This window comes from Dermacentor silvarum, chromosome 1, assembly GCF_013339745.2.
Source record: "Dermacentor silvarum isolate Dsil-2018 chromosome 1, BIME_Dsil_1.4, whole genome shotgun sequence".
In the NCBI taxonomy this organism is placed as follows: domain Eukaryota; kingdom Metazoa; phylum Arthropoda; class Arachnida; order Ixodida; family Ixodidae; genus Dermacentor; species Dermacentor silvarum.
The window spans coordinates 377034992-377062964 of NC_051154.1; the positions used below are offsets into that span (position 1 = coordinate 377034992).

Genomic DNA, 27973 nt, shown 5'->3' on the forward strand with positions numbered 1-27973 from the left:
CATGGAGCTCTGCGGCGGATTGGGGGTCGACGTCCGGCTGCAATCATCTTTGCAATGTCGTCGGCCGGGGCAGATGCAGAAGGCGCAGAACGAGCACTGGTCGAAGATGTCCCAACAGATAGTGCTGAAACATAGCACTCGCGGGACGGTGACAACGTGGCAAGTGATATCCCTCGAGGAAGTACCTGAGGGCACTGGCCGAAATTGAGGATGGGAAGACAGGTCTGATTGGCTGCTACAGAAATGACGGTGTGTGGGAAGGAGACATTGTGGGAAAGCAGGTCTGAAGTCGCGGGAGTGAGGACATAGTCTCCGTCTGGAACAGGTGGAGAGGCGAAAACGGTGATGCAGGTTGCTGCTTGGGGAAGAAGACGAATAAAATCCGCAGAACAAAGCTGAGTTGGGGCTTGAGCAGGAAGGTCAATGGAAAGGGGTAGGTCAAGTTGGACAACACCGGCTGAACAGTCAATTAGAGCAGAATGGGTGGTCAAAAAGTCGAGGCCGAGGATCACATCGGGGGGGGGGGGGGTGGGCAGCGTTCGAGCACACTAAACAAAACGGACGTGTGGCGTCCGGCGACACTGACACGTGCAGCACACATTCCGAGCACAGGCGGAGTTCCACCGTCGGCGACCTGTAGCAGTCGAGTCGGAGCAGGAGTAAGGACTTTCTCCAGGCGCGTTCGAAGGTCAGCACTCATGATGGAAACTTGCGCTCCAGTGTCGATGAGTGCTGTAACAGGCAAACCATCCACATCCACGTCCAAAATGTTCCGATCAGTAGGCAGGGTCAACAGAGGAATTTCAGGCCGGGGTGCTAGAGCAGCATCACCTCCCGGAGCTGCCCCAGTCAGTTTCCCGTCGGAGAGCGGCGACGGTAAGCAGGGGACGGGGAACGACGCAGCTGGGGTGAACGGGAGCGGCTACTGTGCGGTGATGATGAGCGGTTAGTCGCAGTGACTCGGGCGTTGTCAGGTGCATCTTCGAACTCGGTGGGGGGCGCAGGCGGGCGACGGATTCAGTGGGGAGCGGCGGTAGGCGGGAAAGTTTGGTCGAGAGAGGGCCGGGCAGGAACTTCGGCAATGGCGAGAGATGTGGCCCACACATCCACAATAGAAGCAGATGGGTCGATCCTCATGTGTGCGCCATTCGGCCGGGTTGCGAAAGCTCGGGTAAGGACCGCTCTGGTTCCGGTAAACAGGGGCAGAGGCAGCAGACGAAGCGAAGTCAGGACGGTTGGCGGAGCAGATGGATTGCAGACACACATTGGAAAGTTCTTGGTGAACGACCGATTGAGTGAGGGACACGAGCGGCCGGGAATCGTCAAAGCACTGCGTCACTTGTGTGGCAGGAGACGCTGCTTCAATTTCTCGCCGGACTATACGTACGACGTTCTCGGAGGGAGTGGGCTCACGCGGAAGGCAAAGGTCTTCACACGTCGATGAAGCAGCGGTGTTGGGTAGGCGCGTGAACTGCTGAACTATGCGGCGGCTTTTCGCTTCTTCAAAGCGGCGACATTCGTTAATGATCTCATTGACTGTTGTGATGTTCTTATACACGAGAAGGTTAAATGCGTCGTCCGCTATGCCTTTTAAAACGTGACTGACCTGTTTGTATCCACCTTGCGGCAAAGAGCCAAGACGTCCTGGATGTACGCCACGTAAGATGATTCAGTGGACGTCTGTGCACGGGTCCCAAGGTTCTTCTGAGCAGCACGTTGGCGGCCGATGGGCTTGCCGAACAAATCACGAAGCTTCTGTTTGCATTGCTCCCAACTGGTAATCTCTTCTTCATGTTTCTCGAACCAGACTCGTGCCGTCTTTTTGAGGTAGTATATTACGTTGGCCAGCATAAGCGTGTTATCTCACCTGTTGCTGGCGCAGACCCGTTCGTAATTTGCCAACTAGTCATCGACGTCAACGTTGTCAATCCCAGAAAACATGCCAGGGTCGCGGGGCTGGGTTAGGATGACCGTCGGTGGCGTCGACGGGGCCGCGGTTGAAGACTCCCCTTCGGATGACATGGCAGCCAGGTTACGTCCGCTGCGGAGCTCCGTCTTGCGCAAGTGAGTACCCCGCACCTCCACCAATAATGTTACGGGAAGGAAGAAACGTACTGGTTTTACAGATGGGTTTTAATGGCTGCGCAGAGAAGCGAAAACCCAGAATCTTCTTTGTCGTCTCCCAGGGCACCAACCATGTCCTCTTTCCACCTTACGCACTGTGACAATATTCTCGCTATGCTCACTAATCAAAGCTGCCATCGTAATCAATACCAAATTTATATAATTTACTTTCTCACTGCACAAGCAACCTTGTACAATGAATCAATAATTGTCAAGCGCTTCCAATTTTCAAAATCAGTAACCGAACTGATACATTAAATCATCGTCCTGCTTCCCTTACCAGTATTGCCGGCATACTTCTCTGGCACACAATGAACTTCATTCTCGTGTGGCATTTATGCGGTTGCATGCAAAGCTGTGGCACTTTGTGGCCAGAAGGATCCCCAATATCTCGGAAGGAAAAGAAGGGAGGATTCTCTCAGGGACGGGCGACGACCTTACACGTATCTACCGGGGTGGCAAAGGGGGCACTCGTCCCATCCCCAAGCCATCTGCTTCCCCCCCCCCCCCACAACAAACACACTTTTGAAAGCGGGCACTGTTGGCTGCACACTGGCAAGTCCAGCAATACAGCTGAGGCCAAGCTCTGTTTTAAAGTTGTGCCCACATAAGTATGCTTGCTTTCTTACGCACGCTGTAAAAACTGCTGCAGTAAATGACGTGAAATACCATGGCAGCTCTATTTCTAAGCATTCAACCGTCAAAATGGCAGCAGGCCATCATTCGGTAAGGCGTACACACGACGTACTTCACACGGCAGCCAATGGAATCGCCGTTATGATCTCGAGCATTTTTTCCCCTGTAGTATTGACGCCGATGGCTTGTCAAAAATTGTTAAAAACATGGCCGTTAAATTGACGGCTGGTTTTTTACAGTGTATCCACTGCGTGGGCAGCTAGGATTGTCTTTCGAGCCTCACCGCCACGCGCTCTAATAGATGACGCCCGCCTGCCCGCTAGCTAGTGAAGGGTTACAGCCGAGACAAGGTCAATCCGCCCGTCCATACCGCCCGGGTTCGCCCGCGTGTGGACCGGGGCGGACGCCCGCAAGGCAGGTCGTATCGCAAAATTTGGTGTACGCTGAATCTGCACGAGCCGATTGGACGACGGGATCTGTTGACAGCTGGCAACGATTCGGCGGAGCTAAGGTATTCAACGGTGGCAACTAATTTTAACAGCAGACGACACTGGCATATATATTTGTAGATGTGAGTTCAAGTTTCCGCGTCATGGTGGAAACTCGACTCTATGCGGCTGTCACATTCTGTTCTTCAGCCGCATGCGTTGCATTGGCGCGGTCATCCTCTTTCGAAACACTGTACAGTTGTCTTATTTGCGCCACCTTTTAAAAATGTATTGCAATTTCATCAGGTCGCAACATTGGACGTATTCTTGGACGATGGCTTTCAGTGCATGCTGCATTGTCTGGTTTGAGCAAGACCTTTCTAATCGTCCAACGTGCCGCGTTCTACGTCACGCGAAAGTGATATGGTATCTTCGACTGGTCGCATCCATCCCCAGAAGCATAGCCAGTGCAGATCCGGCGTTCCCCGAACTCAGAGGTAGAGGACAAGCGCGCAAGCCGAACGTGTGACTCGTTCTCGGAGGAGGAAATGGCAGATGCGAAACCACGTGACTACTGCTAACGTCCGGTGTTTCGCCTATCCAAAGCTAAAACGGCGGATGCGCCAGTGGGATGACCGTTCGTTGAGCCGCCAGCATGCTGTGGCCTAGGTTGCCTAGGCTACGGTGGACCGTCGCCGAGAACGGCGACGCTGTTCTGTGATGACGGTGCTGGAAGCGCTCTTATCTCGACGACTGCTCCGACGACAGGGCGCGGAGCGACTCAGAGCGCTCGACGCGGGAGGAGAGCGACCGAAAAGAACCAGCCGAACACAAGGCGCGCACCCCCTTTCAACCAGCCGAAGACAACGCCGCTCGCGAGAGCGATCTACCGCGCTCCAAGGCGACCAGTCAAAGATACCAATAGTATCACCGAAAGTTCGTCCGAGAATCCCGATACATCGCTATCTCTACTCGGTTTTGATCGGCGCGATAGCACAGTTTCAGTAGTTGTGCTAGTGACAGCTTGCAAGAACTCGCAACACACGCACAACTGTCCCGGAATACTGCTGTGTAGACCGACAAGTCACACTTCTTAACCAATGAGAATGCGCGTGGGGCTTTGAGTACAGCTTTCAGATTTGCTTGCATTTGCTTGCTCATGCTTTTTTCAAGCGAAGCTTGTTATAACTCACAGATTTCGGTGGCGTACCCGTGTACGCACAAAATTATCATCAGCTGCATTGGCTCGAGCGTCGTCGTCTTCTTCCCAGCTGGCTCGTTGGCGCTCCTCGCTTTGTGCTCGTTCTCGTGCGCGGCAAGCGCTCGTGCCACTCCTCCCGCGTTCGTCGTCGTCTTCCAGAGCTAGCTGCGTTGCCGATCATCATTCCAGCGTAGAAGTTCACTTCTCTTCTTTCGCCGTAATGGGGAGGCCGCGTTTACGGGGGCATGAGTCATTCATTGTCTTACGTAGAAATCTTACGAAGAATCGCAAGCGGCAAGGGCGGGCGAATGCTGCTAACCACGCCATCGAGCAAACTCGATACATCGAACGCAAGCGACGACGACTGACTGCGGGCATACCGTCAGCGACGTCGTTCTCACCGTCGCAGCCGTCGCATCATGGTTAGTTTATAAAAACTTTAAAGTGTTTTTCCCAGTGTGAAAGAAGCCCGTGAATACAGGCAAGGTGCCTCGAGTCGCGCGGCAATTTTGCATGTAATTAGAAATATTGCGTGTAGTTTTTTCATATTTCGGTGGCTTTCTGTAAACGCTAAAAAAATATGATTGACAAGTAGGTAGTTGGAAGCTGCTTACTTTGATGTTTCAGAGAAGGGTGTTAGAATTTTTTTGGAAGTTTTGCGCTAAAGTTAATACTTCCAAAATTGATTATTTATATAGTGTATTTATGCAATTGAGAACAATATAAGAATAGCGTAACTTATTGATTGATTGAATTATTCAATCATACAATAGCTCAAAACGTGCCTTTGGTCGCGTCCTGCTAGTCAGATGACATATTTTTACACATAGGGTAAAGGTAAGTGCAACAGCCTGTATGGTCATTCCAGGCAAATTTTCGCCGTCGCCGTGATATTCCGTATAAAGTCCAAGTGCGATACCGTCTGATGTGAGTGCGAGGGAAAACGCGCAAGGAAGAGCGGAGAAATATAGTGCGCTCATGCCTGCCGTGTTCCCGCGCGCTATACTTGGAACTAACATGATCAAGCGCGCACTAAGGTAGGAGAGCGCGTGTCTCCTTCGCTAGCACGGCCGTGGCTGCGCCGGCTATCCACGCAGCGGAGTGCATACACGACCCGCGCGCCATATCTTGAAGGTGCGCATAATATGCTGCTGCAGTGGTGAGGCGAGCCGAGGTGGCTGGTAGCTTCACGCGCACTGTCTTCCCGCTCGCACAGTGTTTGCAGGTAGCGTAATCTCAATGTTTTCGGGGTGAAGCGAGAGGTAGCCCGAAGCGTTTGCTCCCCGCTGCCGGCGCTCTTCATCACGCCAGCGTTGTGACAGCGAGTGCTCGCGGCCGTCGAGTGGGATCCGTTAAGTATTGTCTGTGCTCGCATGACACTATGCTTTTTTATCTAATTAGTAAGTGAATGTTTAATGTAATTTATACGGCCGATAATACTTTAAACCTTACTTAGTGTAATCGTCTAATACCTTGCTGTCGCTATCAATGCTAAACCTTCCGGAGGAATCTGAATTTCATGACAGGTCTTTAAAATAAGGCTGCAGAAACGAAACATAGGTTCGCAGTGAACTCAGACATAAGTACGACAGTACGAATCACTGATACTACGATCCCAAAAAGGCACTGCCGATGCCGGAATCAGTTTCCGGCAGTAAAGCCTAACTCCTTCCAAGGAATCACTAAGGGAAATCTCAGCGGCAGGAAATCTTGAAATAACTGAATATTTTACAAACTTTGGTACTCTCCTGGCGAAACTGTCTGTTAGCCGGGTGTGTTGAAGCGTACATCGATGTTGTTCCTCTCGTGTATCCACTTGGTCGCGATCCACTTCGAGCCCGATAAAACGGGGCACTGCCACATGTTCCGTCAGTGGGTCAGACGCTCTCTTCTGGTGCCAAAAAGAAAAGTACTCTGGGGAGCCACTACCAGTGTACGGTTTCACGTTGTACCAGAAAAGGGCGGTGCCAGCACGTGGTTTGACGGCGATACCCAGGTTCACGAAAGCGGTGGCGCCGCCTGCTTCCACGTCAGAGAGGTACATCAGCATGGTGGCCAGCCGGTTGCCGTCTTTGCGGTCGATGTGGTCCGCTATCTTGTCGAATGACATGGCATCCGTGTGGGGCGAGTAATGACCTGCGAGGCCGTAGTTGGCCACCTGGTAATCCTCGGCTGACTGCAGGGATAGGTTCGTTGCTACAGCTATTCGACGAGTCACACGCTGCAGCACAGAGTGATCTATGTCCCGGAGCCAGCCAACCTACAAAATAGATGCGCCCGGCTATCAGAAATGTTAAACAAAAATGAAACGTTCTCAATGGCTTCAAATTGTTGGAGTGGCCACAAAGTCTATCACTATCAGCTGAAAAGTTACTATTTGTTCCTTTCTCCAGGCTTTGGCCAAAAGCTATGCAAGGTTATAGTGGACTATAGGGCCATACAATTTGTCAAGCGGCCAGTGTTGTTTTCCTGGGCGTTCGGCTGGGCAGCAGAGTCACCTATTGACTGGCTGCGTACATCTGTGTTGCAAAGTAAGTATCAGTAAGGTTTATTGGGCTTAGGAACAACTTCATTAAACGGCACAATAGGAGAGAACAGACATAGCTCATGTCTGTCGTCTCCGTTCAACCCATTTAACCCATTTAACGAGGCTGCGCGCGACCTCACTGACCGCGCTTCCTCTGTAAGCAGCGCTGACTCCCTTACCCTCTACAGCCACAGGGACGTTCCCGCTACTCACAACGAGGTTACAAAATTCTTCTACATGTCTAGAAGGGTCTTTCCATCCCCTCATCCCACGTTGAATAGGACGCAAGCCGTTTGTCTTAGACTCTTACAGACTGGCACTTATCCGCGTCTGGCCGTTCTACACAAAGTTTACCCCGAAGTATATCGCGACGACGCCGCCCGTCCTGCGGGCAGACCTCCACTCTAGCACACATGCTCTGGAAGTGCGGGTCGAGATACCCCAAGTTCAGCAAAGAGGTGTGGGACTCGCTTCGTCGTAACCCCGCTCTAGACAAGCAAATCTTGTCTGTCCGGCGTGCCCGCGACCGGGCCATGGCTAGGACTGCCGGTCCCGACGTGGGAGTAGCCGGATGCGCGACGAGTGATGTCCGCGTCCCCGCCGGACCTCTAATAAAATTATTTCACTAACTCACTCAATTGGTGTGCTATTGACGCAAAGGTTTTGCGCACTTCAACGTATGGCGGGTGTGCGCTGGGGCAACCACCCGAAATAAATGCAGATAGTTGCAGCCGCTGAAGTGACTGATCGCATGCTTTATCAACTGACGCTAATGTCTCAATTGGAGAGCCAACATGGACGATCAGAGATCATCCACAGTAAGAATATGCGCTTGTATTTGGGTGTGTCTCAATCAGCGTCAAATAAGAGTTATTCATGGAGCTCAGTGTCTTCTGCTTCGTTTTTTGGCCTCTCAAGCATTGCTGAGAGATCTCCTTCGGCACAGCTAGTCCGTTCAGCAAAGCTCTTCTCCGGAGGGCAGCACATTAAAGCTCGTTGACACGTTTATGTGGTACTAAGTTCTCTACGTGCCATCAGCATCAACCGCTTCAAACAATGGCAACTGACTGATACCTCTTGGTTGCTAGACTATAATACTGATGATCTTAGCATCCCTGGTTTCCGCTGCAACCATTCCCGTCTTTAGAGGTAAGCACTTTGGCGCTTGAGCACCTAGATACAACTTGTCACGATTACCTGCAAGTGCACACGGACTGGTCAGTTAGTACGGTTGAAATTTGCTGGTCTGCTGAATTTTGCATATGCTCTGGTTTAAACGGTTTCCTGCATAGAACGCCGTCTTGTCAAACGACCTGAACTTCAACTCTCTATCAGCGATCCTTCTAGCAAATTTTGGCAGAAGTCACTAGCTTTACTCAAATATTTAAGCAATGGCTACAAGACTGTCTTTCAGTGGATACCTTCCCGTGTTGGTATCCATGGCAATGAAAGGGAGAATACTCTTGCAGAGTATTATTCTCAATACTACCAACAGTCAGAGCACCGATCAGCCACCATTCACAAAATGACGCAATTCGCTGCCGCTTACGGTCGTCTGGCCCTCGCCACATGAATCCTGTGCAATAAAGGGGCTCCACCAATTGAAAGGCACTCTAATTTATCAAATACGATAAGAGTCGGCTGTGTTTTCGAGTGCGGGCCTTCAAAACTCGGGGAGGCTTGTGATGCACAGAATATCATTGAATTGGTTATACGAAACATCCCATTTGGTGTTGATCGCGCTCGAAGGTCGAAAGAAAGGCTGTTTTTGACATTCCGCAAAAAATAGACTTGCAAAATACGTGCAACCGAACATATACCCCGAAGGACTGAGGATGATGCGTATCAATTCATATATATCGACACCAGCATCTCGCCCGCCATCACTCGAGCTGTACGCGTCCCCAATAGCGCCACTGTTGCCGTCAGGGGTATGTGCACTGCTCGCACAGCAAGTGCTGGCCGCCAACTTCTAGTCCTGTTCACCGTGCTGACCAGTTGCCCTCATGACCTAATCTTCGGGCTCGACTTTCTGACGACGCATTCGGCCCTCATCGACTGTTCCACCGGTACGCTGTGCCTCGAGCTTCCTCTTCTTTCAGACGTTCGCCCCGAACAACTGAACACTCTCTGCACTACAGCGTTTGTTCGCTTACCACTAAAGGCCCTAACCTTCGTCGAATTGGCCTCAACGGCAACCGTGCCTGATGGCGACTATGTCGTCGCACCTATTCGTGATGTCCTCCTGGCGCGCGAAATCTCTGCGCCACACTCCGTCGTAACCCTTGCCGCTAGTCCGATGTGTCTCCCCGTTATCAATTTTGGCTTGACGAAGCAAGTGTTACCTGAAGGCATAGCGGTGGCCACGCTCCGGTCAGTGACAAATGACCACGTCACTGCATTTGCAGCCGACGCGTTCTCCAGATCCTCCTGATTACCCGCAGGATGCCTTGAACCTCGATGGTCCATTACGTACCACTGGTCACTCCAGACCTCGCACCTGACCAAACAGCCGCCATATATCGCCTTTTGCTTTCCTACCGTGATATATTTGACACTGACAATCAACCACTTGGTCAGACGTCCCTTGTTAAGCATCGTATAAACACTGGTATTGCTGTTCCCATTCTCCGCCGACCGTATATATCACGTGTCCACGGAAGAGCAGCAAGTTATTCAGCAGGAAGTAAACAAGATGCTCGCCAAGGGCATTGTTGAGCCCTCGTCGAGTCCTTGGGCGTCGCCGGTCGTGCTCGACAAAAAGAAAGGTGGCACGTGGCGTTTCTGCGTTGATTACCGCCACTTAAACAGAATCACTAAAAACGACGTTTACCCTTTACCACGAATCGACGACGCTATTGATTGTCTTCACCGTGCCAAATACTTCTCGTCCAGCGACCTTCGATCTGGTTACTGGCAGATTTGCGTCGATGAGCAAGACCAAGAAAAGACCGCTTTCGTCACTCCAGATGGCCTCTACCAATTCAAGGTTATGCCGGTCGGTTTATGCAATGTCCCCGCTACGTTCGAATGGATGATGGACTATCTGCTTCAAGGCTTCAAATCAGTCAAGTTACCTTTGTTACCTCGAAGACGTCCTTGTGATTTCTCCTACATTTGAGATGCATCATGAGCGCGTCGCAGCTATCCTTGACGTCTTCTGCAAGGCTGGGCTCCAATTAAACTCATCGAAGTGCCGCTTCGGGCTCCAAGAGATTATAGTACTAGGCCATCTCGTCGATGCTTCCGGAGTACAACCCGACCCGGAGAAGGTTCGAGCAGTAACGGCTTTTCCTGTACCTCAGTCTGTCAAAGACGTTCGGAGTTTTGTAGGGCTCTGTTCGTATTTCAGACGGTTCGTGAAAGATTTTGCAGCAATCGCTCGACCGCTTACTGAACTTCCCAAGAAAGACTTGCCTTTTCCGTGGGGTTCCGCTCAGGCTGCCGCGTTTTCACGCCTTATCATGGTTCTCACCAATCCGCCGGTCTTGGCCCACTTGGACCCCTCCGCACCTACAGGGGTCCGAACCGATGCCAGGGGTTATGGGATCGGTGCCGTCTTAGCGCAACGCTAACACGGATACGACCGTGTTATAGCCTATAGTATATATATATATATATATATATATATATATAAACGGAATGCTGAACTTATCGGCGCGATTTCAAACGTTTCTGAACAGCGAAAAAGACACACAGGAGGATCAATTGCCAGGGCCGACTGCGAGTTTAAGGGGTCCTGAAACACTTTTTATCGAAGTCAAAAATGAATTTATATTTAGCCTATGCTGTTTCAGAAATGCCTAGCAGCAAAAAGTATTCCCATGCGTTCTGCAGACGCGGAGTAATTGGCAATCAATGATCATCTTTGATCCCCTTCGTGGTGCTCCCGCTACTTCTTCAATGCCTTGCACTGCGAAGGCTACGACGGAGTGCGGCGTACCCACAACACTCCACCTACTGAACGTCCTCCTGGAGCGCAGTTCATATTTGATTTTAGAAGTTCGCGCAAGCACCCGTATTTCAGATTTTGGCGCCTGCTAGGACGCTCCAAATGCAGCTGCCCTCAGGGAGCCGCAGTACTCTCAGTGAGCGGGCTCATCGCGGCACCACGAAACGGCCGTGGTACCTACGCTACGCGTAGCAGACGCAGCTACATGCAACTTCCGTGTTCGCTTTGGGCACGACCAGGCTGGAGTGCGCGCTGGCGCTAATGCGCTCCAGTCTCGCCGTGCTGCGTGGTGCGGATCGGCTTTGTCCTGCACCAGCTTGACTGACTGATAGTAGCCCCATCCAACTTGCGCATTTTGAAGCGCTGTCAGTACCTCAAGGCGAAGCGAAGTCTGCGAAGGCGTCTAACCAGGAGAGGCCATGGAGGAGGGAGCACGAGCTGGCAAACGTAAGTGTGGTCTGACCTTAAGTTTCACGTGGTTCGCAGCTAGTTGAGTGTTCCAAATTAATGAAAATTAGCGAGACCTAACGGATACGACACTGATAAGCAGGTTGGCCAAAGTTTAATTCGTACGCGGGCTGCCGCGGCCAAGCGCAAACAGACAATAGTCGGCTTCTTTTAGAAGTACTTAATGCTTATCGATATTCAAAAGCAGATTTTCGTTTATTGTATTGTATTGTTTATTACACTACAATACAATTTTATTCATTTGGACACAGACATACTCAAATTGTATGGCTGTCATGAAACGGCTTTAATTAATATACACAGTAACAGTACAAAGAAACAGACCGAATCGAACACCCTTCATTGATGTTAGCTATCGCCCACCAATAGCAGCCGTCTATGGGAATATTGCATATGAAGACATATACAAGCCGCCGGCAGCTTCGAAGCGGGTAAGAGTTTGAAAACAATGTTTGCGAAATATGTGACTTCCTGCTCCGTTTGTGAGCGCCATGCGCACGCACAAATGCAAAATGTTGCTTAGATTTACGCCGCGCCATATGCCATCCGCGGACTGTGTTCTTTTTAATCAAATGCGAGGGGTAGTTCAGGATCCCCTGTAAGAGGAAGCTTTAGCTCTGGGACTCCTGTCTAAATACATGGGAAATGTGAAATCGTTTTTCTCGGCAACTGCACCGAAATTGTTGAAGTTCATTTAACTTAAAAGAAAAATTTCAAACCTAGTAACTGATGCAAGTGCATTTCCGATTTAGGCTCTCACTTTTTTTTAATAAACACTTTCGAAAATCGCAAATGTTCAGAACAAAACGAGAATCAAGTTTACAACTCCTTAACTGAGCAATCAAAAGCCATATCGCCATTCTCTAAATTGCATTGAATATTACATCTAAAGCGGACAAAATCGATACATTATGCATGGGATGTATTCTGAAACGTCCCACTCCAGAGATAGTTCGCCTTTCGCCTTCTGGCGTGCGCTGATTGGCTGGTTGAGAAAAAATGAATGACGTTGGGCCCAACCAGCCAATCAGCTCATCCAATTTTGCTAAAACAGCCAATCAGCGCGCGCCTGAAGGCGAAATTGTCGCCTAGGCGAACTATCGCTGTATAGTGGAACGTTTCAGAATACATCCCCATGTCTCTCAAATAAGCCACTATTATGTGAGTTGGACTTTTGCAAAGCCTTTGTAAATATCACAACAAATTTAAGTAAGATATAAACTAATATATCAAATTTGTCCGCTTTGGAATTTCTGACGGATGCAATATACAGAACTGCGATGTCTGTTCTTACAGATTTACAGTTACAGATTTGTAAGTTTCACGTATCCACTTTTTCAACCTTACTAATTTTCGGCAATACTCGTAAAAAATTTATGCCCTGAATTCTGCTTGCAACGTCACTTGCAAGCAGAATTCAGGGCAATTCTGCTTGCAAGTTACGTTGCAAGCGAATTTATTCTGCTTGCAACAGTCACTAATATTTACCTTTCCCTGCGAAATGCTTATATGTGTTCTGTCAAGGCAATTTGTTGCCGTGAAATCGGGAACGCCAGTCTTTTACAAATTTAAAAAAATGATTATTCGATCAGTAGCGATAAGGTTTATGTCCTCGTTATCACCGTCATTCGTCATGTCCTACTGCGGGTCAGCCGTTTTGCCCACCGCGATGCGGCGCAGTAGCCGTGATGTCCGAGCACTCGTCTTTTTGCGTTGCAATCGTAAAATACAAGTCGCGGTGTATACAGGGTGTTTTTTTCTGCGTCAAATTTTTAATAATTGCCTGTGGCAGATAGTACAATTCTAACCCTTGGTTTCAATTACTCGATGAGGCGGCCATTACTTCTACGAGAAATCAAAACGCTTAAATGACTAATAACATAATCGCGCTAATTAACGTTCTAATAAATTACACTACTGCGCATATTTTTATCACTAATTGTAGCTAGTGAGTGTGCAAGACATATCGACTTAGAACGAATTGTGAGGATGTCACCGGTTTCCAGATATCCGCCGTCAAACTTGCGCTAAAAAGACTAGTATTCCACTGACTTTTTGAAAGAAAAGGCTGAAGCACAAAAGTGAGTGGAACCCCAATCCATGTTGTCGCGGTCACCGTGAAAATAATTATCTCGAAACTGGCGAGGTCCTGAATTCGCTCAGAGTCAATCTGCCTTGCGTACTTACTGGGTACGATTAGTAGGTTAAAATATGTGCCGTAAAGTAATTAATTAAAACGTTGATTAGCGTGATTATGGGAATGATTCAATTAAGCATTTGATTTATTGTAGAAGTAATGGCAGCCTCATGGAATAACTTAGATCAAGATTTTTAATTGTGTTATCTGCCACAGGAATCTTTAAAAATTTTGTGCAGCTAAAAAAGCACCCTGTTGCGAAGCTTAGGCGAAAAGCGGTCCAGAACCAATTATCGCCGATAAGCAAGGGGGGTTATGGGAGCCGCGACTGAAGCGCGACTACGTGAGGACGCAGCAAACATAGAGAAACAAAAACCGTTTTTTTTTAACTATGGACAGCTTGATTTCATTGCACGAAAATAAAATTCCTAATGGATGTTTCATACGCGTGGGAAGGAAAAAAAGACAACTGTCTTTTAATTTATCGTTAACAAGAAATTGCTTCTTTTTCAGCGGTCACTGTAAAACGGTGGTGTTCACGCCGCTATCAATTGGAGTAAAATACAGCTCTGAAGTGGACAGAAAGGGATGCTCGTAAAGTTCACCTATAACTATACGCCCCCCTCACACGTTGTTTTGCTCGTCAACTGGTTGTCTGAATTCTGGTGGCGAGCTGTGTTCGAGCTGTGTTTCATCGTTGCTCTACCTATTCCGTCAAAAGTAGTGAGTAACTACTACTACTACTACTACTACTACTACTGGCGTCTGATGATGCGACCAGCATTCAACACCCAAAGAACTTCTTTGGCCTGCAAAGAAACGATGTTCTCTGCATGGGTGCAATTTCGACACTGGTACGGCTGACGGTTTGCTGCATCGCTTTGTGGGTTAAAGCTCGAAACGTCCATTCGAATTGCGGAGTATTGGAAAATATTGGCACAGAACATACAGCTCTAATGGCAGGTAACGAAAACAAATTTCGCGTCTTTGACATAAGAAATTGCGTCACTTCTGCTTTTAACAGATATGGAGTCGCAATATTTTTGTTCCGCCAGAAGTTATCCTTCGTTACACAGATGGCGGTGAGCCCCATAACCCACCGGAAGCTTCGGAAGCGAGCGTTTCTCGACGCTGACCGTGTTTGCGACACTGCGGATCCGATACACTACCGATGACAGAGCAGCCATCTCAAACGACAGCTGTGATACGTTGTCGTTGGAAAACAATACGCACTGCCCAGCATCGTTGTGCACTACAGCGCATCGACGCATTGGAAGCAGCTACAGTGACGTGCCGATAATTATTTGCTGTGCACTGCGTCGCCACAATGCAAGCAATGAAACCGTGTTGTGGGGCCATGACAGCGCAAGAAGATATATGCATAAGCCAACGAAAGTCGACGCTTTGTTTTCGATAGCGGTGCTCAGTACATCACCGATGACAGTGCGTTGTGCGTGTTTTATTTCGGCGGTCAAGATTGTTGATGCCTCTCAGTTCCGCACCACGTCGCTGTTGCCGAAAAATAAGTCGGGCGTGGCCCAACCGTGGTGGGCGCGCGCACAAAAGTTACATGCCTCGCGCGGCGCCTGACCTATGATTTTGATTGACAGGCGAACTCGTGCAAAACTCGTACATCGCGAAACCACCCTCGAGTTGAACTCGCGAACATGGCAGCGGCAGCGGCAGCCTGTGTCATAGCATCCAGCGGCGGCAAGCATCAATATGACCATCTGGACTCGTTCACCTACATGACCGACCTGGAGTTTCAGCGTCATTTTTGCCGTTCCAAAACGTCAGTGCGCTGGCTGTGTGACGAATTAGACGAAGGCCCTCGCCTGCAGAGACAGCGTGGCGGGCAAATTATGCTTTGCGAGCACAGACTCGCGTGACTAAGCTACGGTGGAAAAGTTCGTGTGATCGCTTGGGCTCTCTCCGGCTTCAAGCGCTGTTCGTCCACCGCGCTCCAGCCCCAGGCCAGGTCCGGCGGCGCCATCGAAGTGCTGGGGCACCTGCGAGCAACTGGGGTTCAACCCGGACCAACCTACCTGCGAAGGCGAAGTGGTCGCACTATATAGGAAGACTCAGGATGGACGCCGGACTGCCTTCCGGTGCAACATGTGCCGAAAGCAGCTTTCGCAGTTACACGGTACCGCTGCACTGCACGGGCAGAGAGCCGAAGGAAGCTACTTCAACAACACGGACCGCCTTGGCCGTCCAACCAACCACCTCTCCAGGTGGCAAATTATTTTGCTCACGTACTGCGTGAGCAAAAGCATAGACATATGTATGTTGAAGGAGATGACCGGCGACTTGGTTCCTCTATCGGAGCACGCCGTCGCCGATTTGAGGAACTACGTGAGGTCGCGAGAGAGGAGTTGCTGGCGCGACCTCCACTCGGTGGCCCCGGGAAGATAGCGCAAATTGACGAGTGCCTTCTTCGCGGCAAGCAAAAGTACAATCGAGGCCGCCTAATGACGGGCGACAACGTTCCGGCGAGCCGCCAATACTATGGTGGTGAAGATGGTGGCCCATGGGTCTTCGGTAAGGTCTGCGCGGCCAAAGGGGTGCTGCGACTTTTCAAGGTCGACTGACGAAAGGCCGTGACGCTAGGTGCCATTAGACGGTTTTAGTTTAGCGTTTTTACGCTCCGCTTAGAGCGGAAGCACGAATGCGCATGCGCTCTCCGCTTAGCCGCAAGCGGGCTAGCGGAGCGAGAATCACGGTCCGCTTACAAGCTGCCTAAGCGGAGCGGGGAGCGTTGCTGCCGTCTTTCGCTAGCGAGGGTGGGCGATGCACGCGCCCTCTCTCGCGCGTGCATCGAAGAGCCTTGCATCGAGGCACCACTCGTGCGAGCGCAAATAACTTGTGTAATACACCTCCAACTGGTTATTTAAGGAAATAAAGTGAACAGCACAGCTAACAAAAACGTCGCCAGCGCATTGGCGTCAGAAAGGATTGGATTGGATTCGAAATGCCGCCTCGCTGGATATCACGTGGCGTTCAACAAGTTGACGCTTCATTTTCCACTTGATAAAATGGACCGCTAACGCATTACAAACACCCGTCTAGATACTTAATGAACAAATAAGTTATATATATTCGTCTTACTTTGTAAAAGTGACAAAACGTTCTTTTTTATTTTGTTTCACTACGCTGAATTTGGCCAGAGGGCGCTGCAACTACGAAAGGTCCGCTCCGCTATACGCTACACGCATAACTAAAACGTGAAAATCGCCCGCCGCTCCGCTGTGGCTTAGCGAGGCAACTCGGAGCGGAGCGGACCGTAAAGACGCTCAACTAAAACACTCTATTATTGCAGCCAATGTTGAACCGGGGACCCTTATTCATCTTGACGAATTGGCCGCATGCAACTGTATCCCAAATTTACTGGATGCTAACGGGGCTATGCATCAATCTGGATTAAGAGGCAGTCAACGACAACGTGAACATTGTGGACCCCATCATGGGCGTTCACACGCAAAAAATAGAAAGTTATTGTCAAAAACAAACGTGAATCGCCACCACGTCAGTGGTGGGTACAGGGTAATTGCACCGATGCTGGAGTCCCACCTGCATGGGATGGATGTGGTGGCAGTCAACAGCCACGTGCGCTGCAAAGACCCTTTCTTTCGTTTGTTAGAAGCCACGGATCGCTCGCGCTACCCAGTATAAAGACTCTTTCCTGCAGTTGTTAGAAGCCATCGCTCGGCGCTATCTTGTATGAAGGTGCATCACAAAGAAAAAGAAAATAAAGCGTAGTTTTCTGATTCTTGCATGAGTGCTTTCTGGCATTCCTGAGTGCTTACACGGTAAGCGCGCGGCAAACCACTTCTGCGCTAGCCGACGCTCACTTCGTCTCGCAGCCCTTACTTAGCCCAAGCAACGAGCCATCTATTGAAAGCCCAGTGTGAAAACCAGGCGCACACTAATCTGTGCTCGTAAATGGGAGCGCAAGCACGTAGCGAGCCACGCCAATCGAATCCAGAGAAAAACAAGAGGAGGGGCGAACGTCCCCTCGTGGTCTAACGCGAAACGTATTAATTAGTCTAACACACATTCAGTGTACATCTTGTAAACTTTAAAATGCTTACAACCCATTTTAACATGACTAATAATATTGTACTGAATGAATTTATTTCATAACTTGCTTGTGCCTCTAATGCACTCGGTGGAACGACAAACAAGTGAAAGAAGGCGTGACCATGCACCGACCGTACCATCAGGTGAGCCAAAGTTTGTCAACCGCCCATATGGCAACGCCCAAGGTATGATAGCCACCCAGAGTGAATCTAGATGAACCAATGAAACTGGAGGCGTGCCGACGGACAAACTCTGTCTTGTTACCATTAGTTCTTTCATCTTGGGGCGTCGCCAGACGATCGTGAAGATCCCGAGTTTTTCCAAACTCGGCGCATCCTGCATAGCACCCCATGTCACATTTTCAACGGCAGCCCACCTGACTAAACCAGCTGTTCATATGTGGCAAGATTGAGAGCACTGCAGTCGCTGCGCCGAAGTAGGCATGGCACGTGCGTTTGTTCAGATTTCGCAGGCTTTCTTTAGGATGCAGAAAAAAAATAAGGTAACGCATGAAAAGTTAGCAGCTCCTGATATTAGAGGTTTCCTAGAACACTGTACAACTTTATCGTTGGGTGCGTTGCCCTAAAGTTACTACTTGCTAAGTTGGTTAATTATTGTTTACTTATGCAATTAAGCTGAATACACAAAAATAAATTTAGAGGGCGCTTAAGCTTCGCCTTTAAGAGTGGAACGCGATAGCATTCAAGGATACCTGACTATTTGTCAGGCTTCACGGCAACTGCAGCTTTCTTTTTTCAGCACCTTCGCATCAGCGCGCCGTTGCTACCTACGCTGCCGTACGCTGCCGAAGAGGCGAGCGCCATCTGGATGTCGTTTTGGCAAGGTACACTAACCGGGGCGCGCTGCTGTATTAATGGTATAAATGCAGGAAAAGGGATTTGTATTGGAGTGTTCGCGTAGCAGAATTATGTTTTCTCGTATAATTAAATGACATTCCGACGCTATCATAACTGTAGGTTGTGGTTAAGTCGCACGTTAGGTTTATTATGAAAAAAGTTCCTTTAAGAAATTCTATTATTTCACCAGCGCTCCTGCGCCTCGCGGAGGGCCTGTGCGAACGGGGTGGTTCGGGATGTTTTTTTTGGCCACGGACGCCGCACGCCGACACCGACGCCGCATTTTCAGCGACATGGGGTCCTTAACGCTGTCACGTTAATAGAGTGACGTGCTGCTCACAATAGCCACCAGCATACAGTTCATTGTATCATCCTAGAGTATTTAGCCATATTTTAAACCTAGGTTAAATTTAGCTCGGGCATCTTGTGTAAGCTATTACTGTCGCACGTTTTGCGCCTTTGTTGGCTCACTACCACCACTCTAACACTGTCCTTCCTGTAGGGCTTCCTTGGACGCTCTTCCAGCCCTTCACAACGTGCTGACTCTTTTCTTGCATGAAATATCCTTCGTGACGTATTTGAAAAGAGAAGCCTCCTTTTTCAGGTGTTTTTGCACTCAAAAAGGAAGCGCGGCACTAGGAGCGCTTTGCCAAAAAAATTAAAAGAAATGGAAGCAGCACTGATGCGCATCATTGCTTTCATCCCTGGCGTCGAACTCACGGTCACAATACGCATACTTGAAAAGCATCAGAGAGAGAGAAACTGCACAAGTAGTGAGAGGTGTATGAACGCCAGCTTCAGATTGAACAGCGTTGTCATTCACTGAAAATTGGGGCTCCCCGATAATGCCTCCACTGATCTACTCTTACAGCTAGGAGTGCACAATACCCTTGCCGAAATCATCGAGGCTCAGCACACGGCACAGATCGCACGCCTATCAGGCACCAAAGCGGGCAGAGAGATTCTCGTCAAGCTCAGCCTGAACACCATAGCGGAAAGGGACAACGTCTTGCAGTTACCTAAAGTCATGCGAGAAGCAATTAAAGTGCTCCCCTTCCCAAGAAACGTACACCCGATCCACAATCAAGGAAGAAGACTCGCCCGCGCCAGAGCACTCACGGCAGACGCGACAAGGTTTCCCGACCAGACAGCTTTCGTGGATGCTGCGTACATACCGGGAAAACACGCCTACTCGGTAGCAGTAATCGACGGACACGGGCGAACGCGCAACTCACTCACGCTTTACACTAAGAAGCCAGATGTAGCTGAACAAGCAGCGATAGCACTAGCGCTCAAAGACTCGAGCTTCACAACTGTATACAGCGACTCTAGAGCAGCCACTCGAGCTTTCGCCAAGGGCGGGATAGACAAGACGACGCTACGAATCTTAGGCGGAAGTAACATCACCGATCACTCGATCGTATGGTTCCCGGCACACATGGGCAGCTTAGGGGGCGGCCTGCGGAATCTCAACGAGATCGCACGCGAGGCGGCGCGAGGACTCATCGACCGCGTCCCTCCGGTTTCCCCCGCTACCCCGCATATCGAGTACAGGGATCAATTATTCACTTACAACGAGCTCACTAAACACTTTTATCTAAGCAGACGACAGTTCCCCCTCCCGGATAAGAAATTAACGCGCAGCCAATCAGTCACGCTACGCTTGCTCCAAACGAACTCATACCCCAACCCCTGGCGCATGAAGCACATCGACCCAGACTACGACGGACAACATGTGTGTGAACATTGCAGTGAACGTGTTGACTTGAACCATATGCTGTGTGGTTGTGCATGGAGTGACGATTACGCCAAGAACAAGGAACATTGGGACATAGTGCTAAAACGTGCTTCACTACACGACCAACTTCGGGCTGTCCAGAAGGCGCGCGAGGCGGCGGAGAGCTTCGGGCTCTCTGTGCCGACGTGGGAGGTGCCCTCTACACCTGGCGCCTAGCCAAGTGTCCTTCAGGACCCCTTCTTTGGGAAATAAAGTTTTACCACCACCACCACCATTCACTGAAAATTCAAGCACTTGAACATGATAATTTTAAAAACAGCATATAACTAACATACACTAACCTTGCTAGTGCGTTTCCAACTGGTAGAACCATCCGGCCCATTGCCTGTGTATACTGCGCCACGCTGAAGGCATCTCTGCGCCACTGCACGAATGGATTTTAATTCTGCCGTGGTTAGGAAGTCCGTCAGAAGCACAATTCGAGGTTTCAGGGATAGTACTTCTATCTTGTAGGGCTTGAGGAGCAAATCCGGGTCTCCATAGTTTGTGGACATCTTGCAGATGAGTTGGTTGGACACAGGCCTCAGATCACTACGTTTAATGCAGGCGAATTGGTAATCGCTGGTGTCTGTCTCTGGTGGCAAGGGGTAGGGAACTCCTCGGGCCTTGTTTGTTGGCCGCCAATGAGGCAACCTGACGTCGTTTGCTTGAAGCCATCTCAGACCCACTTGCATCTTGCGGTCAAGCCTGTTACCAGACAGAGACGCTGCTTCATCAACCATCCAGCCCCATTCGGATGTTTTGCCGAAAGGCCCCACGAAAAAGCAGCCCCTGGACACGTCCTTCAAATCTTCCGTTGAAGCTGCGGGCAGCAAGCGGGAATGCATCGCTGCCATGCTGGTAGCCGATATGTCGTAGACTTGCTGCAGCTTGCAGACTGCGGTGGCAGCTCCACTCAGATCGCAATCCATGGGCCACCACTCCTCAGACGAAGGGGACCTGAAGGCGGCCCGCAGCGCCTTAAGTGGGCGACGCTTAGCCAGAAACAGTGGATGCGAGTGAACACGTGAGAGGCGGTTGATAAAAAGGAAAGTACTTAGCGCATTTGTTCCCACGTGTCGCGACAGTTTCACCAGAAAGTGCTCGAACTCATGTAGGGCACTGTTCAAGCGCATTTCTTCCAGCAAAAGTAGGAAGCGTCCATCGTCGTATCCAAGTCCTTCGGTACGAACTACTTCTCCTAAGTCTTGCGTGGATGTGAACAGGTCGTTGCAGCACGTCATTAATTCGAATACCAATGAGAAGAAAACAACGCGCCACAGATAGTACATTATCGAAGTTCTTGGGTACTTTCTCGTCTTCTTTAATTGTCGCTTTCCGACCTGTCCGACTGCCTGGCTTCGAGGAGACAGAAAATGACGAAGTTATACCATTGTTCCTCGTTTGCTGCTTGAACGAACGGCTTCCACACACAGTTATTTTGTAACACCGATACCATTAACGTCATCGGGCAGAAAAAAATTACTGTCATCCAACACAGGGTGATATGCATCCTTCGCCAGCTTGAAAAAAGAAAAACCCGGGGAACCTATACTTAATCTGCCTGGCCGAAACAAGCTATTATTTGTTGCAAAGATTTTGTTCCTCTTTTTCTGCACCTCCTTGATGTATTCGCCGCTTCTGCTTTCCTTAATTTCCAACTATTGCTATTACAATACCCAATATTAACAATAAAAATGTTGTTTTTTGTTGTACTTGCTTCGTACATATTTGTTCGGAAAACACGGCTGTTCTGTTAATTGTTACATTCGTTTTACGAGATGTTCTTTTATTTCTTGTTTTTTATATTTTTAAACTGATAAATCGGAGTGGCTAAGCTCGCAGTACATAGTGATATGCTAAAATATGGCCCTAGTCTCTAATCACAGTCTTTCTTTCTTAGTAACTTTTCATTAGATATATGTACTACATATACGTTATTACGTTTTGCAACCTCAAGCTCTTAAGCGTTTGTAGAAATCATTGACATCCCACCAACTGCGGCCATACATGAAGTGGGCCTAAGATTTTTTTTTCAAAAAAGAATCGAACTACTTTTTTTTTCAAAAAAAATATTGGAAGCATTTAGAGATCTTTCAAGATATAGTCCTCTCGGCGCTCTCCCGTAGGAACTTGGTGACCGCAATGTAGCGGTTTAGTGCACGGGCGAATTTCAATTCATTCCGCTATAAATTGAAGAACTGCAAAGTTTGCATATATTTTTTGCAGTAATATTGTTTTCCTCTTTTACTCCACATTCATATCAACTTAGGCGCCATCAAACACGCCTTAAAAACGCACTTTTGTCGACTTACTTTTTAAACAAAACGTTATTTTATGCATTGGGGCGCGCATATGCATTTGGTCCCACTTTTGGGGAAATATTATCTCGAAACTGGTGCCATCCAGGGAGCTCTTTTCAAGTAGATACGCCTTGCGAACGCACCGTATACAATTCGTAGATTCCAGTATGTGCCATAAAGTTTTTTTAATTAGTTGAATAAGTGTTTCGATTTCTCGTGCTAGTAATGTCCACCTCTTCGAAGAATTGAGCTCAAGTACAAGAATTACGCTGTCACTGGCGAGTTTTAAAAAATTCCAGAAAGTTTAAATATACTAACCCCGTTTCTGATCTACACAGCGTTTGCACAGGCTTTAATCTCCCAATGAAGACAATGCGTAGTGGTGCGTGCGTGCGTGTGTGTGTTTGTGTGTTGCACACGAACTATCTTGACACACTGCCTACCGACAAAGACTCGCTTATTCCTACAGTATGATCCTGGGGAACTATAAAGTAAAATGATTCCAAACTGTTTTGATTCCAATTTCTGCAATCAGCCTCCACGATTGGTCAAAACATTTTCGGGCCACTTCCAACTTCGCCTGTCTGTTACGCGACGTCACGAAAACCGCGATAGCTCCCCATCTGATATAACGTGTACACACTGATTATGCATGATTAAACCGCACAAAAAAATAATCATTCCTGATTCGACGCCTATTCCCCATTAGTCCTCTGCTATTGGTCCAATGTTTTCTTGCAACGCCAGAAAACATTGCTTCGCGTGTCTGTCACGCAACCTCACAAAACCGCGAAAACTCACCACGTCAAAGTGACGTGTACGCGAAAAAAAAAAGCATTAATTAGCCGAACAAACGTGAAATTTTTTTCTGAATAGCCACAGACTGCCCCTTTCCGAAAGGAATAGAAGATGGCTGCCCGCCGATCGCTCAGGCCCTCGCTACTCGCACCTGCCGGTGAGCATGTATTTATTTGCGCATGATAAACCTTTTTTTTCGTGGCAGTAAAACGTTATTGAGTCCTTTCGGCACGCATACGACATCGCTCTGGCAACTCTTCGTTGCTGAGGATCCGTTTTAGCGGCATTCGTATCCTTCGGTTGCACGCCGCCGCGATTTTCGACCAGCCACCTCAAGCTAAGTAAGGCGAAGCGGACCAATCGGAGAAGCCGGCACCAACCTCTTCATGCGGTTACCTATTTTCACCGTGCTGGCTCGGCCCCATCGAAACCCTCTCCACTAGAGCGTGCTCCTCGCCTCTTGTCAGCCAATTAGATAATAAAAACCACTGAGTGTAGACAATGTTATTGGTTTTGAAAACGAACAAAGGTGACCTCCTATAAACGAGGAGAGTGTTTGATTGCGTTGTTCAGACAACGATGCTTGCGTCGGTGGTTACGTAAATTTGACGTAAGGACTTTGTAATAAATACAGTTTGGAATCATTTTACGTTATAGCGCCACTGGTCTACAATATTTTTAGCGCAATTTTTTGCACGCACACGCCGCTGAGCAATAAACTGCTTGTTCCATAGCCGAGGTCGCTTTCTTTTACACCCACGTCCAAATGGACCTCGGCATGTACGTTGAGTGTACGATGTATAGCTATAGCAGTCGTAGCTTTGCTGTATCCTTGTAATCATTTTCAGTGAAATGTAGGGAGCCAACCAGCGATTGGTCACTCGGTACCCAAATGGCATGTTTCCCAGCATGTCGATATGTTGGTCGACCAAGCTTGTTGGCTTTCAGCGTTGGACGGAGATTCGTGTTAGCCCTTGTAGGGATTTTTATTGCGACAACAATTATATGGACACTCCAGGCAAACACTCCAGTCGCCATGATCATCCGTATAAAGGCGAGAAGGATGGCGGCTGGATGTGGCGGCTAGAGCACTGCACGAGCTGATTTTTCCAGCCCGGGCCCGTCCCGGGGCCATTTTTACGTTGGGCTGCCCGCCCGAGCCCGACCAAAAGTTTTATGGCGAGACCCGGGCCCGGCCCTGGCCCGGAAATAATCTACGTTACCCACCCGGCCCAGCCCGCCACCCCTTTACCTTAGGCCCGAGCACGGCCCGAGCCTGGCTCGAAACCCGCCCGAACCCGGTCCGAGGCCGAGAAAGATCACCTAGCGGCATTAAAAAATAAAATAAAGAAGAGAATGAAATAAATTTATTCTTAGGCATAAATACATCTCATATGCAATTATGAACACCATTTGAGCGGTCTGAACGCTAATACCAGCGCGCGAAGTAGTACGAATGACCCTGCCGAGCAGTATCGACAGCGGTTCCCAACGGCGAGACCTTGATGCGGCCTAATCCACTTTTATCGCAGCGCCGCCACAGTATTTTTCCACGTGGGGTGCCTCACTGCTATGGTATCACTGAGAAGCATGCGCCGCCCCTGCCGCCCCTGCCGCTCGTCCCACTCAACCGTATTCTAGTACACTACAGCCGAAGCGCAGCCACGACCGGTCGTGAGCGTAGCGCATGGATCGAGCAAATGGAGAAAGAAAGCTTCTCGTTCGTCCATGGTGCAGCGTAATGCGCTACTAGTTGCTAGGCGGCCGGTTAATAACATGCGTGTAATCATGGATGGACGCAGTGCCATATTTCAGCCGCGTGACGAATTATCTTATGTTACCAGTCTTCGTTTTACCAATTCGCCTTTGAAGAATCAGCAAGTCGCGAACGCCCTTGCACCGCGCTGAAAGCATTAATTGCATTGATTTAGGTAAGGAATACAATGGCATTTTTTGGTTTGAGGCGACTTCGGTGTTTCTGGACTTTCACATTCTGTTCAAACAGCGCAAAATACGGCGGAAGGAGAAAAGGCAAGTACACAGAAGTAGCACTGCTAGCTTCCAGCTGCGCCGAGGCAACAGGTTTTTCAGAGTCGAGACGCGCGAGGATAACTTGCTGCACGTTACATGCACACCACCCGAAAGTCCGAGCCTGGCCCGAGCCCGCGCCAAAATACCCGAGCCTGGCCCGGGCCCGGGTCAAAAAGCACATGCCGTACCCGAGCCCGGCCCGAGGCCGTGAAAAAACTGCCCTACCCAGCCCGGCCCGGGCCGGGCCCGGGCTTTCGGGTAAGCCCGTGCAGTGCTCTAGCGGCGGCGTCTTCTCGCACACGCAGGGAGGGGTTGGGGCGGATGCATGCCGTTTAATGGTGCTCGCGAGGGGGGAAGCGGGGACGTGAGCGCCCGCTAGGAGGGGGAGGACAAGTTGCCACGTGTATACTTCTCGTTGGAAGATGCCGCGAGGACCAGGTTTGACAACCGAGGGTCAACCCTAACGACATGGGACCTGTTTCGCAACGGCTCCCTGAAGACCTTTACGAGCGTCGTGCACAAGGAAAGGGCAGAAGCTCTAATAGAAGCCCGAATGCAGCTCCCGAACGAGAACGTTGCCATTTACAGGGAAGAGCTGACCCGTCTGTTCCGCCATGCCGACCCGAATATGTCTGACGAGAAAAACTCGTGCGGGGAGTGAAGCAAAAGTGGTTCGCCGGACTAATTCGCAACCCACCGATGACCGTCGCGGAATTTTCATCGGAAGCCACTGCCATCGAGAGAACGCTGGAAATGCACACCAGACAACATGATCGTCAGATGGGTACGCCGAAGTACCAGGTCTAAGCACTTGGCACGTACCGACAACTCGCGCGAGGCCATCCGAGAAATTGTGCGCGGGAGCTACAGAGGATGTTCCCAAGATTGAAGCATCAGGTGGCCTCGATCGCTGAGAATAAATCCAGTGGTCGTTGGGAGTTCCCGCAGTGCAGCAGTGATCACCACATCACCAGCCTGAAGCAATGTCCTACGCCACCGTCGCCCATTTCCAGCCTCCTTTTCCGCGCACGTGCCAGAGCCCACTAACGCCTCAGTTCAGTCGCCATACCTTAAAGGAAGAGATCCAGATACCGACCAAAATGGTTTTAAAATATATTTACGTTTCGGCTCCCCCACGGGAGCCTTGGTCACAATGAAACATGCGGCAGAGTTTGCACCCTTTTTATATGCGGCTGAGAACGTGATTAAAACATTAGGCATACATGGATGGCCGATTTCCTTCGCCAGTAACCGCCGTCGCCAACCCGTCCGCCTGTCAGCCTGCGCCATGCCCCGAGGAGGACAGATGTGTGGCGCGCTCCCCACTAAGGCCCACTTCACTGTCACTGCGGAGAAGCAGGCCACGTCTGCCGCCAATGCCCATCCCAGAAGATGGGACTACGAGGCTATGCCGTCAACGCGCCGCGCCCAAATCAAGGTGAACGGCTTCTTGACATCGCCGACTACATTGCGGCCATGCAGTTGAGTCCCCGACGTCCTTCCCGTTCGCCTTCAACAGGACGCTACCTGTCAACGCGGCGCCGACCGTACACAGGACCATCCCGTGGCCGGTCCGTAAGCGCATATCCCGAAAACTAAAAGCAGTAATTGAAATGTGGTTCTGGAGCAACAAAACTAAGAGGAAACAATAAGGGACAGCAAGAGCGCCAACTTGCAACTGAATTTATTACATAGAAAGACCCATATTTTATACAAACAGGATGACATATGCGCAGAACCATCCAAGTGAAAAATTAATTTACTATACACCATAGTGAATTTAAAAATTGGTACTCATTATTGTGCAATGGGACCAATGGGACACTGACACAAGCATCACCCTTTTTCTTTATGAAAAACGCCTCCAGAAATTCACGTCCCAGCGTTAGCGTGGCTGGTAGGGTGGCATTCTGGCCACCCTACCAGCATTCCCCCGACTCTTACCTAGTAGTCGCGTGCCCCCAAGCTTCCTTTTCCGTTTGTGTCTCCAAACTTCCGTTTGTCGCTGTGATTGCACAATAATCATTACGAATTTTTAGATTCACTATGGTGATTTGTCAAAAAAAAATTTTTTTCACACGTGTAGTACACTTGATGGTTCTTTGCATGTCAATCCTGTTTGTATAAAATATGGGTGTTTTTATGTGTATATTAAGTTGAAAGTTGGCGCTCTTTTAGTCCCTTGTTCTTTCCTCTTCGTTTTGTTGCGCCAGAACCACATTTCAACCATGAACCAACAAGCCCAACATCGCATTCTGCTGAACAAAAAGCAGGGGTGCTATGCAGGATGCGCCGAGTTTGGCGAAACTCGGGATCTTCACGAGCTCTAGCGATGCCACAAGATGAAAGAACAAATGATAACAAGACAAAGTTTGTCCGTCGGTACGCCTCCAGGTTCGTTGGTTTATCTAGATTCACTCTGGGTGGCTATCAAACCTTGGGCGTTGCCATATGGGTGGTCGACAAACTTGGGCTCACGCGATCATACGGTCGGTGCATGGTCGTGCCTTGTTTCACTTGTTTGTCGTTCCACCGAGTGCATTACAGGTGCAAGCAAGTTATAAAATAAATGCATTTAGTACAATAATATTAGTCACAATAATGTGGGTTATAAGCACTTTAAATTTTACAAGATGTACACTGAATGCGTAATA

General features: G+C 49.4%; 1 protein-coding gene across 1 annotated transcript; it reads right to left on the minus strand.

The window, feature by feature from the left end:
* Window positions 1-6153: 6153 nt before the first annotated feature.
* Window positions 6154-21119, minus strand: LOC125939614 (prolyl 4-hydroxylase subunit alpha-2-like). The gene is made up of 3 exons (XM_049663147.1): window positions 20877-21119; window positions 6335-6649; window positions 6154-6219 (listed from the first exon to the last, which is right to left on the minus strand). Exons 1-3 carry the CDS (start codon window positions 21117-21119, stop codon window positions 6154-6156), a joined length of 624 nt encoding a protein of 207 aa, XP_049519104.1.
* Between the last annotated feature and the right edge of the window lie 6854 nt (window positions 21120-27973).